Consider the following 15,886-nt stretch of genomic DNA (forward strand, 5'->3'; position numbering starts at 1 on the left):
CTCCACCTCCAATTCTCCAAGCCTGGCCGTGCTGACCCCCACCCTCCCTCCTTTCCTCGCCTGCCTTCCTTGTCCAGAGGCGCTCTCAGATCTGAATTAATCCTTCACTTCCTACCTTTTCAGCCTGTCTCTTTTTCCTCCTTTCTTTCTTTCTTGTCCCCCCTCTCTGTTCTCCCTCTCCCTCCTTCTTCTATACTTCTGCCTGTGTGAGTCTCTTCCCCCTTTTTTTTTTTTTTTGCCTCAGGCTGGCCGCCTGGTCATCTCAGCTGCAGAGGCAAACGGGCCAGTTGCCAGAGGTTGAAGACGGAGCGGAGGAGGAGGTGGAGGAAGAAGCAGCAGAAGCAGGTGCAGAGGAGAAGTCCCGTTGTGGCACAGGAGGAAGAGGAGAAAGTGCAAGAAGAAGAGGAAGGAGACCCATGCAAAGGTGGCACATTTGGAATACAATTTGAGATGTGCAGCCCCTTAATCTGCTCCGGGCACTGGCGAGTTGTAAGAGGATTTGCACTCGTATGTGTGTGTGTGCATGTCTGTCAGCCGCTGTGTGTGCGTGAGTGTGCGCGCGAGTGTATGTCAGGGAGAACAGCGCAGCCTGTGACTTATACTGCAGCAGAAACCACTGAGGGTGGGGCGGGGGGGACGGAGCAGACCAAAACACAGCCAGGATAGGGGGGGAAAGGTACCTGGTGCTGCTCTGATTGGCTCTGCTCGCCTCTCATGCGTGCACACACATACACCCTCGGACATGTATACACACACATACAACCCCTGCATTCACCTCCCCCCCCCTGTTGCCGCACATACGTTGGTCCATCAAGGGGAGGGTCGAGGGGAGGGAGAGAATATGTTCCAAACCCTCACCCCTCCTCTTCAACGATGGACTGTTCCCAGTGCAGCAGATTGGTCTGATCGCTCAAAAGAATCTGCCTACATGTGTGGAAAGAAAAAAAAAAAAAAAAAAAAAAAAAAAAAATGACAGAGCATGACCAAAACACACCGGCAAATCAATATTCTCTGCAGGGATGAAAGCTTGTTGTTCTGACTGACATGAATGAGAAAGACGGGCAGAAAAAGGAAGAGGATTTGGATTAAGTGCTGCTGAACCACTGCTCAATTGAACATTTCATTCATTCAGCCAATCATTCATTTGCACATTCATTAAATTTTCCAATAAACAAGCAGAAGAGGGGAGGGGAGACAGGGCGATAGGTAATTCATAATAAACAAAGGTTAAACCTGTCTGCCATCTCCACCTGTTTTGATTGATTGTGCAGGATTCTTGGGAAACTGGGGAGGGACTGGGGCAGAGGTGGACGGACTGGGTTTGGCGGCACCAACCAGCACGAACTTGAAGCTGTGATTTGATTATAAAAAAAACAGAAGCGAGATACATTTAAACTGCTAATTGCAATGAGGTTGTTTGAGATGTGTACAAGATTTCTTTAATCCTTTTGAGGCTCTTTCATCAGTCTACACACGAAGCAGGAGGGAGAGAAGGTGCCAAAACAACTTTAAATCTGAAACACTGCTGGGCCTCGCATCTATTTTCATTCCTATCAAATCTAACCCCCAGTCTCTTTTCCAGTGCTACTTATTTAGCTATTTTAGTAATGTCAAGCAGGGTTTATTTATATACTGAAAAATTACAACACTTTTCTCTCCTTTTTCTTTCTCTTTTCCCTCTTCCAGCCTCTTTTTTCCCACTGTTATCCGATTTTCATAGCGCTGAGCCGTCTGCTACCCTTGAGAAAGACACTTAACTGGTGTAAATACCCTGTCTGAATGAATATTTCATGGATGGAGGTAGTGTGGTTACAGGCTGAATTTGTCTGTGTGTGTGTGCCGGTGCATCTGTGTGTTAATGCATGCATGCGTGCATACTGAGGCATAAGTTGTCCTGCGGTATTTGAACAGTACACACAGCAACAAGACCACAGGGCACGCAGGAAATGGAAAAGTAATTGGATTGTGACAGGATGCAGTTTGTGAACAGAAGCCAGTCTGCCCCACAGGAGTCATTTCATACACTCGCACATTAACTCACACTCACAAAAACAGCATCATAACATACACATATACACATACTCTAACCCCATTATTACTTTTCATTTCCCACTCAGAGCAGCCAATTGCTCACAGTGACGTGGAATCAAAGCGCCTTATATCAAATTTGCAGCATGTTTTGGATGTTCTTGAAATTCTGCTTTGCCGACACAACTTAACAATTAAGAGTAAAAGCTTAGGGACATTATCTGTAGGTAGGTGAGTGAAAAATATCCCCATGAAATCAGAATAATAAACACAAATTCATCTTATTCCCCACCTCATTGTATTGCCATTCATTGTATTGGTTTTTCCTGGGGGAATAAATACTAAAAACTGAGGGCTGAACGATTAATGGAAATATTACCCAAATCACACTGAGATGCAATTTTTTGATAAAGATAAAATGTGTCACAGCATAACACAACAAATAAAACACTGTGGTGTTACAGGGATGCCCCGACCTACAAAGTAAAAAATAAAATAAAAAAAATCTCACCATTGTTTTTACGTTTATTTCAGTTGAAAAAATGCAACTACTGGACTACTGTTCTGAAGCTTTAAGTTTCAAACCATATAGGTATTTTGAAAGCAGGAGTGAGTGAGAGGTAGATTTGACTGAGAACTTAAGGACACTACCTAGGCCTGTATGGCAGTAACTTATCAATCCCAAGGTAGCCCAGTGTTAATGCATACACTGCTTTAATGTGTATTTTATTCTGACATGGACCACAATTTACCAAATAAACACTGTGCTACATTCGAGGAGACTTCAAACAAGCAATTTAGATCATTAGCTCACTAGGAAAATGTTCACTGAGGCAGAAAATGAAGTGACAAGTTGGATGATTCGCTCATAGACTTCTGTACAATCTGACTTGCTATTGATACCCAAAGGTGTCACCCCTGTTGAATATTAGAAAGAATACAAGTGTAAGTTACTTATGCACTGGCTTCGCTTTTCAGACTTTGAGCTTACATCCATCTTATATATGCAGTCTCTGTTTCTGACTGGATTTAAGTCAAGACTCATTGTTTACACCTACCTAAGGTCATCAGTAACACATTTCTTTGTGTAGGTCTGCAGATCATGTTTAGGTGTATTTTTGGAAAAGCCTAATTCAGCCACAAGAACTACATAGATAACAAAACGACTAAGCTTACCCACCTGCCACCATAGCTGGCTTTGAATATAAGCTGACAATATCTCTCTCTTGCTCTCTCTCTCTCTTTCTCTGTTTGTTTGTATCGCTCAAACAAAACACACACAAACAGCAAAGTAACATACAGAAGTATGTGGCACATTTAAACATGCAGAATTAAATTAGAATGCCTGCCAGAATTTCTTTTCCCTACAGTATTTACATAAGCTAAAGAATTCCTCAGTGGGCTTAGGAGGTGTACCACAAAGAAAAGGTAGTTTTCACACTAGAAGGAGAAAACACAATCATGCTCTAGGCAGGTGAAATATCCACTTTAAACTCAATGTAAATTAACTTGACTAATGCAAAAGACATGCAAGTGGGATGTGCTCAGAACCGAGAAAACCAGTTCAAGTAATACCAACGGCACATGCACATGTAGCCACATGTAACTTGCTAGAAAAAAAAAAATGAAAAGAAAGGGAAAGAGAATACCTGAGCCAGCAAATAGGAATGCCCTCTCTGCTGAATCCTGTGCAAGTCCTCACAAGACAACGTAACAAAGCCAACAAGAAATACCACTGATCATAAAGTTAATATTTTGTTCTTGATTGCGGTCGATGTGTCCAGAATGGCAATTTCTCCATCCAAAGGCCAATAAAGGTCACGAATGATTAGATTAGTATGAAATCAGCTCTGACCAGATGGCGTGGCTGTCTCAGTCATTACAACTGCTGACCCAATGCCAGATTTTAGGGTAGCAACAGCCAGAGACAGTGTGCTCTGCTGTCACCAGCTCCAAAATGCAGGCAGAGGGAAGAGCAGCATCACGTACATAAAACACAGGCCTTGAAACTCATGTCTATATAATATCTCAAGATTGGCTTTATTTGAGTTTCAGTTGAATTTGAAATGGGAAAATCTATCACAACCAGGAGCCAAGTAATGTCTTACTCCTATGCACTGATAGGATGGATATGGACTCACATTTTGAGTTCAATGATGTTAACATTCCACACACTGTACTAGCAGCCAAGTGACAAATGAGAGGAAAAAAAAAATTGAATAGATAAGGAAAGAAACAAAATGAAAGATCCCTCCGATGAAGTTCAGGTTTTTCACCTTGTCCATGTGATGTTTTTATTAGCTAAAAGCCATATCATGACTAAAACGCAATGGCTGAGCATTTCCATCCTGAAACTGTTGCATACCATTGACTGTCCTAGAAGCATAGATTCAGTCTTCTGGGGTTTCATACATAACAAAACTCAGAAACCAATCCTGTCAACTTTCAGAGTGGAGCATTCTCATCATCAGTTACCAAACATGTATGGCCAAATTACTCCAATATCACAACTTGCTATTGTGTAGCGTAGAATCGTCTCACAGTATTTGAACAGAATGGTAGGCAAGCTGGTGTGCTCAAGCTGCAGGCAAGTGACAAAAGTGTAGAGTCACATCTAAGCAATTTTACAGCATGAAGGGATTTTTTTTAAAAAAAGCTTTAAAATATGTAAATCTGATGAACAGAGATTAGCTTTTAGGAGTTTAAATGATGCCTGGAGAGGGAGTTTAATGCAAATGCTTCCACATAGGACACAAGGGGTCAACTGTGATCTTTGATGTGCAGGAAAATATTATGATAGTCTTAGCAGTTACCAAGTTCTCCAAATGAAATGAGGAAAAACAGTATTTGTAGCTCCCCTCCAGCTCACTGTTGCAAAAATAACATAGTTTTTGATCTGACTGTAGTTAAGCTTTAGTTAAGTTTATGCGCACAAATAACAGTTTCTTATAAAACTACTATTTTTAAATATATAAATATAACTATTTGATTAACCACTGATTTTAAGGGATGTTCATGATCACTGGGAAAAAAGTGAAGAAATGATGTCTCCTTAAATCTGATGTTTGGTTGACCCATCCATCCACCCCGACCTCCACCTGCCTGCAGATTATAATACCATCACACACAGTACACTGTTTGTTTAGCTTGTGATCCGTGTGTATTTAAAACTATTAAAAACACAACAAATGACAGGTATACAGTAGCCGCAGCCACGGGTCCATAATTGAGATGTTGAAATGAATATTTCACTAAAACATTTTTGCATCCTTGCACACGGTGTTTAGAGCCATCTCTCTGGATGTGGCCCCTCACCTCTACAGATAACACCTTCTAACTACAGGGAGAGCAAGCCAATCCTTCTGGGAGTCGGTCTCAGAAATCCACACCTCATTATAACATTCACACAACATGAAGGGAAAAAAAAAACTGACAGAGGGAAGGATGGAAGAGCCAGTGCTGAAGGAGAGGAAGCATAGGAAATGAGTGCTGAGTGGGTGGTGGGGAATAAGACTGAGGGAGGGGGCAGAAAGGAGGACAGAACTTTTTTTTTTTTAGAGTTTAAAGAGTTTTAAAGAACTTGAATTTCTAAGTTTTAAGTGCAAATGAATGGGAAACACTCTGCTGCTTGTGTGTGATGTGTGGCGAGATGCACTAATTATCCCAGCGGCCTTTGGGCGAGGGGAGTGTTAATGAGCCTTAATGAAAATAGACCCAGACTGAGAGAAACCCAAGTACTGTCTTTTAATGATATATAAACAGAGGAGCTGGGCCTAGTTTAGATGAAAGCCTGGCTGGAAGAAGAACGTTACCCTTTGGGACCGGAGCTGTGGGTTAATGATGACGGGCAAAGGAGGGCGGGAAACTTAGAATGTGTGTTTACTGCAGGTCATTGTAGTTTTTAGCGGACAGCAAGGCCAAAGAAAGATTTTTTAAAAAAGCAGTACTTGCTTACTTGTTTATTAAGAATACTGGTTATTTATTTAGTGGTGGTTTTGGTGGTGTTTCTGCCAGCCTACCTGCTCTTGATGTGGTCTGCCAGTTCACCACGGGGCAGCGTTTCAGTGCAATGGTCAGCGAAGGGGCAGGCCACGATCAGCTTGTCCAGCAGCTTGTGCACCAGCAGGCTGGGCTTCCTGCAGCTCTGCAGCATGAGGGGCGCCCGGCACACGGGGCAGAAGTCGCTCTCCAGCAGGAAGCTGGTGAGACACTCCTGGCAGTAGGTGTGTCCGCAGGGCGTGTCCAGAGGCCGGATGAGCGGCTGCAGGCAGATGTGGCAGACGAGGTCATCGTCCACCTCGTCCTGGTATTGGTACTCGTGGTTCTCCTCCAGCTGGTGACTGTGGCCGCAGCATGCGCACAGGTCAGGAGGCGGAGACAATAGTCCGAAATCTGATGGGGAAAGAGGGGGAGCCGATGCTTCGGCCATCGCCGTGGCAACTTCAGGCTGTGATCTCCTCCTGTGTGCTCATTTGGAGGGCAGGGCTGGGGATGTCATGGTGGATCTGGTGAAGAGGTCACCAGCAAAGGAGGCCTGTGAGGAAACAGTGTCAAAATACATCAATTTAAAAAGTCTCCATTACAAGTACAAGTTCTGCTTTCAAAATTATGTTATAATACAAGTACGAGGCTTTATCAGTAGATGATACATGGCATTATTTGACTGATAATATGTATGTGTCAGTGTGTAAGTAGCATTTTACTGTTGTAGGTGTGGAACCAGTTTAACTACTTTTTATACAGTTGGCTAATAGCCTTGTGGTTTACAATCTGAGCATCCAGCATCACCTGATACAACCTCAGGGTCTTCACATGATTAATGCAGTAGGAAAGCAGACAAAGATCTGTTCTGTTACACAAATTAGTTTTATGTTTTTTAGATATGTTCCTAAATGTAGGCTTTTTTGTGATTTTTATCTATTTGTTTTTGTTGTTGTTGTTTATGTTGTTTAAAGTCGCTCTTCAGATAATAACAAAGAAATACTCTGTGTAATAAAATGACATTTTTAGATTTTTTCCCCCTATTAAAAAAGGCAATTCATGCCTTAAAATGGTTTGTATGTAACCCTACACCTTTTATATAATGTGTGTATCTATAAACTCCAAGCCTTTTCTGCACCTACTCAAGCTCTAGCACACCAGCTCTCCCACCACTCACAACACTTTAAAACTACTCTGCACAACACAATTGCCAGTTCCAATATTAGAGTTGTGATTCAGCCGCACACGTCTAAGCTGGAAACCAGTTCTGAAGAAGAACAATGACGCAGAAAGCTCCGCCCCTCAAGTAGACAGGATTTATTCCTTAGGTTTGTTACATATGAAACCCTGAAAGTCTGAATCCATGTTTTTGAGTCATTTGTAAGCTACGGTTTCAAAGTGGAAATCCATGGCACTGAATGTGTATTTTCTTTATGATGTGTCCTCCAACATATTAAAATCCCCATATGGACATTTTAATAAAAGTTTTAAAAAAACTCAGTTTGCCATTGGGTTGGTGTTGTCAGTGGAGGTGCAAACAAATCTTTGATGTCTTAAACTGATAGCAGTCACAGCTCATAACGGTTATGAGTCACTGGCCTGGAATTCAACAGTGTATTGTTCTGTCTGTGAACTCGTGTTGTGAAAAGCAAGTAGTAACTTTAAATGTCATATGCATGTGAACTCGATTGAAGTATCAAATGGACATAAACAATGCACAGTATTTGAATAAATGTCCATAGTTACTTTCCCTCACTGAACAAAGGGAGACAGCAGCCGTGGTTATCGTTTCAAATATGTGAAAGTATTGATAAACTGTGCTGGTGGAGCAGAGCAGGAATGCTGAGAGTCTTTCAGTCTTTCAGTTTCACACACGCTAACAACCGCAGCACATGACGGCTGCAGCAATCCTCCAAACTCTTCTTCCTTTTTTTTTCCCTCACTTTGTTTGATTTCACCACTGGCACAGAGAAGAGATATCGAACTAGTGAGATTTCTTCTCGGGATGCAGGGACATCAATACCACTCATCTCAGCAGCAAGTGCAGAGAACCGATAGACACAGATAAGTCCCCGGCTCTCTGCTCGGTGCACTGCATGACAATCACACATCACTGTTAATCCACAGCGGGATGTGACATGATTTCAAACACGCCAAGTTGTTGTTTTTTTTTTGCCTTTTTTTTTTTTTTTTACTGCTACACAGGTTTACATTGAGCTCAGCGCTGTGAGCGTGCCAGTGGACACGTCATATCCAAAACAGGCAGGCTCCTCGAGCACATGGACACAAACAGATGGGCTCAGTCAGGCACACGTCACCTTGGCAACAGCGATCTCGTTGGCGCTCCGCTTGCTTTGTATCTGGACCCACTGTTGGGTCTTGGCTGCTTAATTAGACACAAGATCTTGTTAAAAAAAACAAAACACCAACAACAAAACTTGTGTTTGGAGTCCACAAATACAAATGTAATCCAAACACTAGTTCTATTTTAATTGGACACATTCCCACGCTCGTGTGCTAAATAGTTTGTTTTTTTTAAATCATAAGAGAGAATAGGCTTTGATGTGCATCCCAGTATGGTAATGCATACAGATATGTCCCACGCACACAAAGTAGCCACCAAGTTGTCAAGGCAAAACAGGCAGATGCCATTTCTTATTTTACATAATCGCTATGAAGCTGGCGTGCGGGAAGTTGTGACAGCCATAAAAAGCTCAGTGTCTTTGGTGTGTCTGGGAGGGGAAGGCTAATAAGAAGAGGCTGAGCAGTCTTAACAAAGATTAACTTTCCCACTGAGAACTTGTGGTGACATGGCTGATTCATCACACACTGTGGCACCTGCTGCGTCTGAGGTCTGGCCTGATCTATGGAGCAGAGCACTTTCATCACTACACAGGAAAAGCAAGAAACAGAAAAAGGAGAGAGAGAGAGAGAGAGAGAGAGAGAGAGAGAGAGAGAGAGAGAGAGAGAACAAATTCCTGCCAGCAGCAGATGAAAAAATAAGAGGAAAAAAAGTGATTCATAGTTAAGGAAAATGAAAAATGAAGGTGGTTTGATACTTTCTCCAACATAATCTCCCATAAGTTTGTTCTCTTCTTTTCTTGTGGGGAACTTTGGCGTTAAAAGGACGACTTCACACTACCAATAAGCACATGTATGTATAGCAAAAAGGGATCTGAATGTTCTCCTCTTTCGTGTGAAACAACGTGGACAACATCTTCAGCACCCTCACAGTCTGACGAGAACCCATTAACCACCATAATCTGTGTTTGGAATGAAGATAACAATACTGTACCGCACACAAATACATGTACCTGCTTGAAGGGCAGCACACACACACGCATGCCTCTACACACCCACGTTTACCGACAGTCATATTGAGAGGACACACCCGTGCCTGAGGAGCATCAACTCTCTCTGGTTCATTCCTCATGCGCTGAAACAGTCCTGTTGGACGGCCGCTCTTTGCTCAGCACAGTGGAAGAGAGCTGATTGGCTTGAACCTTGACTACATGTTGCTGATGTTTTATTAATGCCTACACTTGCTGTGCAGGATCCAAAAAGCATTAGAAAGGTGGGGCTTTCACGCGCCATCTTCTTATTCCCTCCACATTTCTATTTCAGTTTTGATCGTATAGTGAACGAAACAGCAATGTTGAGATTGTAAACGCAACACTGAGGCGAGAGCATCTCCTTTGTCTTTCAACCTAAAGTCATGTCAAGCCTCGGCTCAATAGGCAGCTCCTCACGCTTTTCAACTTCTCGAAAGCAGGGAGAGTTGTTTGTTTTAGATAGCCTCCACCTTCCTCCTTGCACATTGCACATTTTATGCAAATAAGGTTGTTGATTCACTCTCGGGTTTCTCTCCTGTGATCCGAGGTGACTTGACGAGTTAATAATGATACAAGGCTGTGCCACCTCAGCTCCTTTTTTCTTAACGATTGAGTGTGAAAAACAACCCAGTGACAAGGTGGCTGCGTCGGCGTCAGCACTCTCACTGCCCACACCGGCCCTCGCATGTTGCTGTGTACACATCCGCTCCTCGTGTACAACCAGAGAAATCAAATCATGCCTGTATCAATCAAACAAAACACGCCCTTGGAGTGAGAGGCCTAGTCAGCTGAATCAGACAAACAGCCTGCTTTTTTTTGCATAGCTACTCTGTTAATCATCGCAAATATGTTTTTTTCCCCTGCCGTGTACTAATATGTCTGGAACTTGTTGTCGCTGTGTTATTTTAAATGACACATGTAGCAGGTGAGGTCAGCAAAGTCAAGACTAGAAACTGTTCTGTGATTCATGTTAAGAGGAAACTCGTTTAACGGCTGATAGACAGTCCAGACTCACATGAACATATCAGTTAATCATCATCAGGTCTTCAAGAAAAGCTTAAAATTGCACCGACTACTCGTACTGGTACTAGTAGTACCAAATTACTCCACTGTCCCAAACAGTTCAATAAACACAAACTAACATCAGGCAGCTTTAAATCAAAGGCACAAAGTGTGTCAAATCCAACACACACAGACTCCAACAAACTCTGTTGTGTTCAGACTTGTCTCTGAAATGCAGTGAAATTCCAGCGAGCAGGTTTTTTTCCTCTCTTTCTGCAAACACCAGCTTCATAAACATACACAACAACAAAAAACTGGGAAAAAACAGAAACCTTAGTGAGTATTTCCGTACAAAAAACAACAACAAAAACACACACACACACACACAAATGAGTAACTGAAACTTATTAATTTAAAGTGAATCACATTGTTTTGACATTTCACAAGAATCTCTGCATGAGTCATTTAAACATAGCTGTCCATGTACTATGCAAATTTAATTAAAAAATACAAAAATATGGAATCTTACAGTTTGTTTCATTCTATTTTTTGATCAATTTAAATAAAGATTTCTTTCATAAGTCACACTCCTAAAGATCTGGACATACATATAATATTGCATAACAGAATGCAATATTTTTAGTGTTTTCAAATCCCAGCACATTTCGTTCTGTTTAGAATGAGCATATGGGATGGGCAGAAGCAGCATTAGTATAGTAGTGTAATTCCTGCCCTTTCACTAATCTCCACATAAGGCTCTTGTGTATGTTTGTCTATGGCGGCCCTTCTCTTGAGTTCATCTCCGTGGTGAGCCTGAGCCAGACCTGACACCTCAGTCTGCAAGAACAGCTGCAGGCAGATGTGAAGCTCTGTGAAGTGTCTCTAATATCAGAATGGCTGAGTGGGTCAGTACAGACTGTGCTGAATGCTGACACACACACACACACACACACACACACACACACACACACACACACACACACACACACACACACACAGGTAACAGAAAAAAATCCATAAATGTAGTTATCTTCTGTGTCTCACGCACATGTAAAGTGAAACTAATCACACGCTCACACAGGGATTCAAAGCAAATGACTTCCATGCAAATACCACAGACTAGCAAGAGGCACCTCAGCAATGTTTGAGGGCTGCTGATAAAAGCCAGAGTCAACTACTGATCATTTACGACAAACACGAGCCACACTTCTAGTAAAACTTGGAACAGGAAAGTGTACTTACGTGACTTCATTGCCGAAGTTCACTTTCAACGCTGCAGTTCACCTGGACAGGTAAAGTCTCGCAGAGGGTGTAACGCTAAACCACTCAGAGAGGAGGTGGAGGGGAAGGAAAGGAGAGTTAAATGACTCTGCAAAGAGGACTTTGTCCCAGTCACAGAGGCTTTCGATTGGCTGCTCGGCCTTCAAGTGGAGAAATTGTATCCTGCTGCTGTTCTTTAGGGAATTCTCCAAGCCAAAGCGGGGAGTGTTAGCTCAGAACCTGCTCACCTTTACCAGACCAAGGTGATCAGGAAGTGGCAGAGCAGAGGGGCGGGGTCAGGGAGAAGGTAAACAAGAGAACTGCCCAAACCTGATTTGGAAGTTTTGGGGAAGCTGGATTTTCCAATAAAAGCTGAGTGGACACAGAAACTGAAAGAGTGGACGGTCATTTGATAAGCAGCTGAAACATATTTCAAAAGTGCACCAGCATCGCTCAGAAAAAAAGTATTTCTTTTTTTTAATGAAATATTGAAATGTCATGCAAAAGGGCACCAGCAGTTTGAGCTACAAGTTCTGACACGACCCCTTCTGGAACACAATAAAGGTTTAATGACTCACAAAACGTTTTATACACCTACATGATTGATTTCCCGCAGACCAGCGCTGTGCTCTGTTCTTTTACAAGCCCCCAGTCTGAGTAGATGACAGCATGTCTCAGGTTTAGATAATGTTACCATGTACAGAAAGGATTTAAACTTGTGTACAACATAACTCTTGTTCCTTGCATAGGGCTTTCTTTTTTGTTGTGGTTAAGCTCGTCTTTGACAATAGCTACTTTCATAAAGCCGTGCGTGTGACTCCGGCTTTGTACAAATACAGTTGTTATTCTTGCTTTCAGATGTGGCTTCCTTTTCTGCTTTTCCTACCTCATGCTGCTCTTTAAACTTGGAGACTGTGAGCCACAGGTGCTCTACACAAACACCACCTCAGACACAAAATGACAGTTCTTCATGAGTCACTCTGTGAGGCAAGCAGAACTGAATCATTTACCCACTATATTAAGAATATTCTCAAAGCACTTTGAGCTGTGCCCATTACTCATACGTAACAATGCAGTACTCTTCTTATTTTTTTTCATCACCATCCGCAGTTTGCTTGGTCTGGACAGAATATATAGAGACAGAAGGGTGACTCTGCCACAGAAAATGAATGAATGAAGTGTTGCGATGGAGCTCCAGAGGGGAAAATAGGCAGAACATTTTTAAGCTGGGGTAGGCAGTAATTAATGAACGCTTTTTTATCTTTTTTTTATATTTCTGGACAGACATTCCAGACTAACCATTTAGCATATTGTAATTCAAGTGGTTTGAGAGAACACTAGACTTCTGCATCTCCTCTTGGCTCAATTTAGGCTTTTGAAAATGTAAACTATTACAGGAAATGTTAGTCGATCACAGGGCTTTTTACCTAAATCAAGTGAGATAATATAAAGAGCAACAAACTTCAAGGTGAGAATAGGATGTGGTGGTGCAATGAGACTAGAGTTTCATTGCTGATAGAAGCGAATGTATACTTTTAAGAAGGCTACCTTTACATGTGTAAAGTGCATGATTGTCTAATGGGATGAATTTAGAATGGAAAGGGAAAAGCTGCAAGAAGAGGGTTGTGTGTTTTCAAACTATTTCCTTTTTTTCTTCCACATTTTAGCCTCCTGTAGCTTTAAGTGATGAGAGCTTCAGGAAGATTAAAGAAAAATGCCACATATGTGGTCATTTTAAAGACACATTGTGAGTGTTTTGTATTGCAATATTTGACACATTTTTGCAGCACTATACCTCCAGGGGTGGAAGTCTTCTACACACGTTCATGGGAGGAATTCCAGTGCAGAATTTATTATCATTCTGTCTGTAGATAATATTTAATATATTTCAATGTGAGAGTTTGAGTGAGAAATTTTAAGCAAATCTACTGTTATCAGGTCAAAATTTGGAGTTCTTTGGGCTGCAAGGTGGCTTAGTGGTTAGCACTGTTGCCTCGCAGCAAGAAGGTCACCGGTTCGCGTCCCGGTGAGGACACCCGGGATCTTTCTCTTGTTTGCATGTTCTCCTCGTGCAGCGCGGGTTCTCTCCGGGTTCTCCGGCTTCCTCCCACACAGTCCAAAAACATGTTGAGGTTAATTGGTGATTCCAAATTGTCCATAGGTGTGAATGTGAGTGTGCTTGGTTGTCTGTCTCTAAGTGTAGCCCTGTGATAGACTGGTGACCTGTCCAGGGTGTCCCCTGCCTTCGCCCTAAGTCAGCTGGGATAGGCTCCAGCCATATTTAGGGACTATTTAGTGTGATGTAAAGTAAAATGAATGAAGGCAAATTGTTTAACTTGCTTGTAATGTATAATTTTTTGTCAAGCTAAGGACAAGCATCCTACAATAGTAATTTGTGTCGTCAATTTTCTTTCATTGTTGCAGTTCACCTATCATTCAGTGAAGTGCGTTGTTGGCAGGACTTGAGAGTTGTGGTTGTCTTTTTTCGTTTTTCTTTGGTTTCGGAGAGCTAAAGGTATTTTGTCTCTTCAGTGCATGAGTGAGGGCTAATGAACAAGAAAGAGTAGAGCAATTCCAAGTGACCTTTACAGCTGTCATATTACTCCCACTTCCTTTCACATGACTACTTCTCTTCTCTTCTCTTCTCTTCTCTTCTCTTCTCTTCTCTTCTCTTCTCTTCTCTTCTCTTCTCTGCTTGACTCCGACGAACACCTTAATATGACAGGATGTGCTAAAAGCCAGGAAATGCCCATGAAATACCTCTTTTGCTAAATTATACTGTGTGTATTGCTACAGTGATTCAAAGATTTCGAGTTTCTTGAACTTCTTAAGTTCTCTTTGAAGTGCTGAGTTGAACCTGCATCCTGTTTCATTTCTGCTGATTCCTCAGCTCCCTGCTGCTGGAGTTTATCTAAACACTGTAGTGCAGGTGAAACCAATCTCCTCCGTCTCTCTAGGACACTTCTCTTGTTTCTCTTTCTCTCTCAGACAGGCACACATACACCAAACACACGTTCCTTCTTCCTCTATCTCCTCTCAGCTTAGCTTCACTTTCCTCCGACACACTTTCCACTAAGTCCTCAGCAATGATTTGAATTCTGATGGCAGATGAGAATGCAAAAGAACTGGCTGATACAAAGACGGGGAATATTTCCCTTTAAACTTGCTATTTGAAATACCCTTCATCAGTTTCTTTTTCCATCCGTTCTCATGTGGCAGTGAAAGGTCGATTGTCTCTCTTGCTTCCACACAGCATCCATATTTCATGGTACCAATGCAAATGCCCTACCAAACATGAATATTGAAGAGGGGGAAACAGCAGAAGGAAGGTCATCAAATAGACGCAACTGAGCTGGTTCCAACTTCACCACGGAGATGGCATCTTGTCTTTCTATTGTGATCATTCATCACAGATGGTGTGTGGGTGCAGGTGTGAGTCTGTGGAGATGCATGTGTTTGGGTGCTGGGAGCATAAATTTGGGATCAGCCCAAGAGAAAACTGTGGTTTGTCAGACATAAAAGCAGCATATGTTTAGCTTTTTAAGATTTTCTCTGCTGCCTGCCTAAACAGGGCAATAATTTAGACTGAAACAACCGTCATCCACTTCATTTTGATAAGTTGCTGCCTTGTTACTGCATAATCATATAAAACTGTAGCACAGGATTAATTTAGCCACTGTGTTTATATTATGGACATGCTTTTGTTGTAGAGTGGCAAAAGCAGTAATGCATTGATCGGAACAAGTGCTCCAAGCTGCTTTTCTATTTACTGTATACGAAGAGCCCAACCAAAAGCAATCCAATGGAAATACCCTTACTTATTATAGAACACTGCATCATATCTTATTTCCTGGTAAGCATACATAATGACTTACCTGTTGGATTCAAGCATGTGGGTTTGTTTATAGTTGTGACTCACTTTTGTTTTAGGTAATGTGCATGCTAGAGAAGCATCTAGAAATAAAGAAGATGTTTAAGTTCCTGTATTGCGCTCATAAAACAGCACAATGTTATTTTCAGCCATATGCAAGCAGCATGTGGTCTAAACACAAATGATCTGAATGCTGGTTGGATTGCAATGAAATTCTGCACAGAACTTCATCCTGGCCCCATGAAGAATCTTGGTGACTTTAGCAACCCTCTGACTTTTCTTCTTGCACAACCAGCAAATCAAAATTTTGACTTATTCAGTGGAATATTTCAACAAGACTGATCGACACAACATATGGTAGACATTAATAGTTCCCAGAGGATGAATCCTCATGGTTTTTGTGCCACCATAG

At 42.0% G+C, this 15,886-nt stretch overlaps 1 protein-coding gene across 2 annotated transcripts in view; it reads right to left on the reverse strand.

Annotated features, from left to right (window-relative positions):
- lnx1 (ligand of numb-protein X 1) overlaps nucleotides 1-11,868 on the reverse strand; it is a 36,372-nt gene extending 24,504 nt beyond the window's left edge. For both annotated transcript variants that reach the window (XM_008299299.1, XM_008299291.1), the window contains exons 1-2: nucleotides 11,586-11,868; nucleotides 6,048-6,562 (exon numbers count right to left, since the gene is read on the reverse strand). In XM_008299299.1, coding sequence (XP_008297521.1) covers nucleotides 6,048-6,457 — 410 coding nt within the window. In that variant the 5' untranslated portion in view covers nucleotides 6,458-6,562; nucleotides 11,586-11,868. The remainder of the gene's footprint in view (nucleotides 1-6,047; nucleotides 6,563-11,585) is intronic.
- Nucleotides 11,869-15,886: the final 4,018 nt, after the last annotated feature.

This window comes from Stegastes partitus, unplaced genomic scaffold (genome assembly GCF_000690725.1).
Source record: "Stegastes partitus isolate 25-593 unplaced genomic scaffold, Stegastes_partitus-1.0.2 Scaffold30, whole genome shotgun sequence".
Taxonomy (NCBI): Eukaryota; Metazoa; Chordata; class Actinopteri; family Pomacentridae; genus Stegastes; species Stegastes partitus.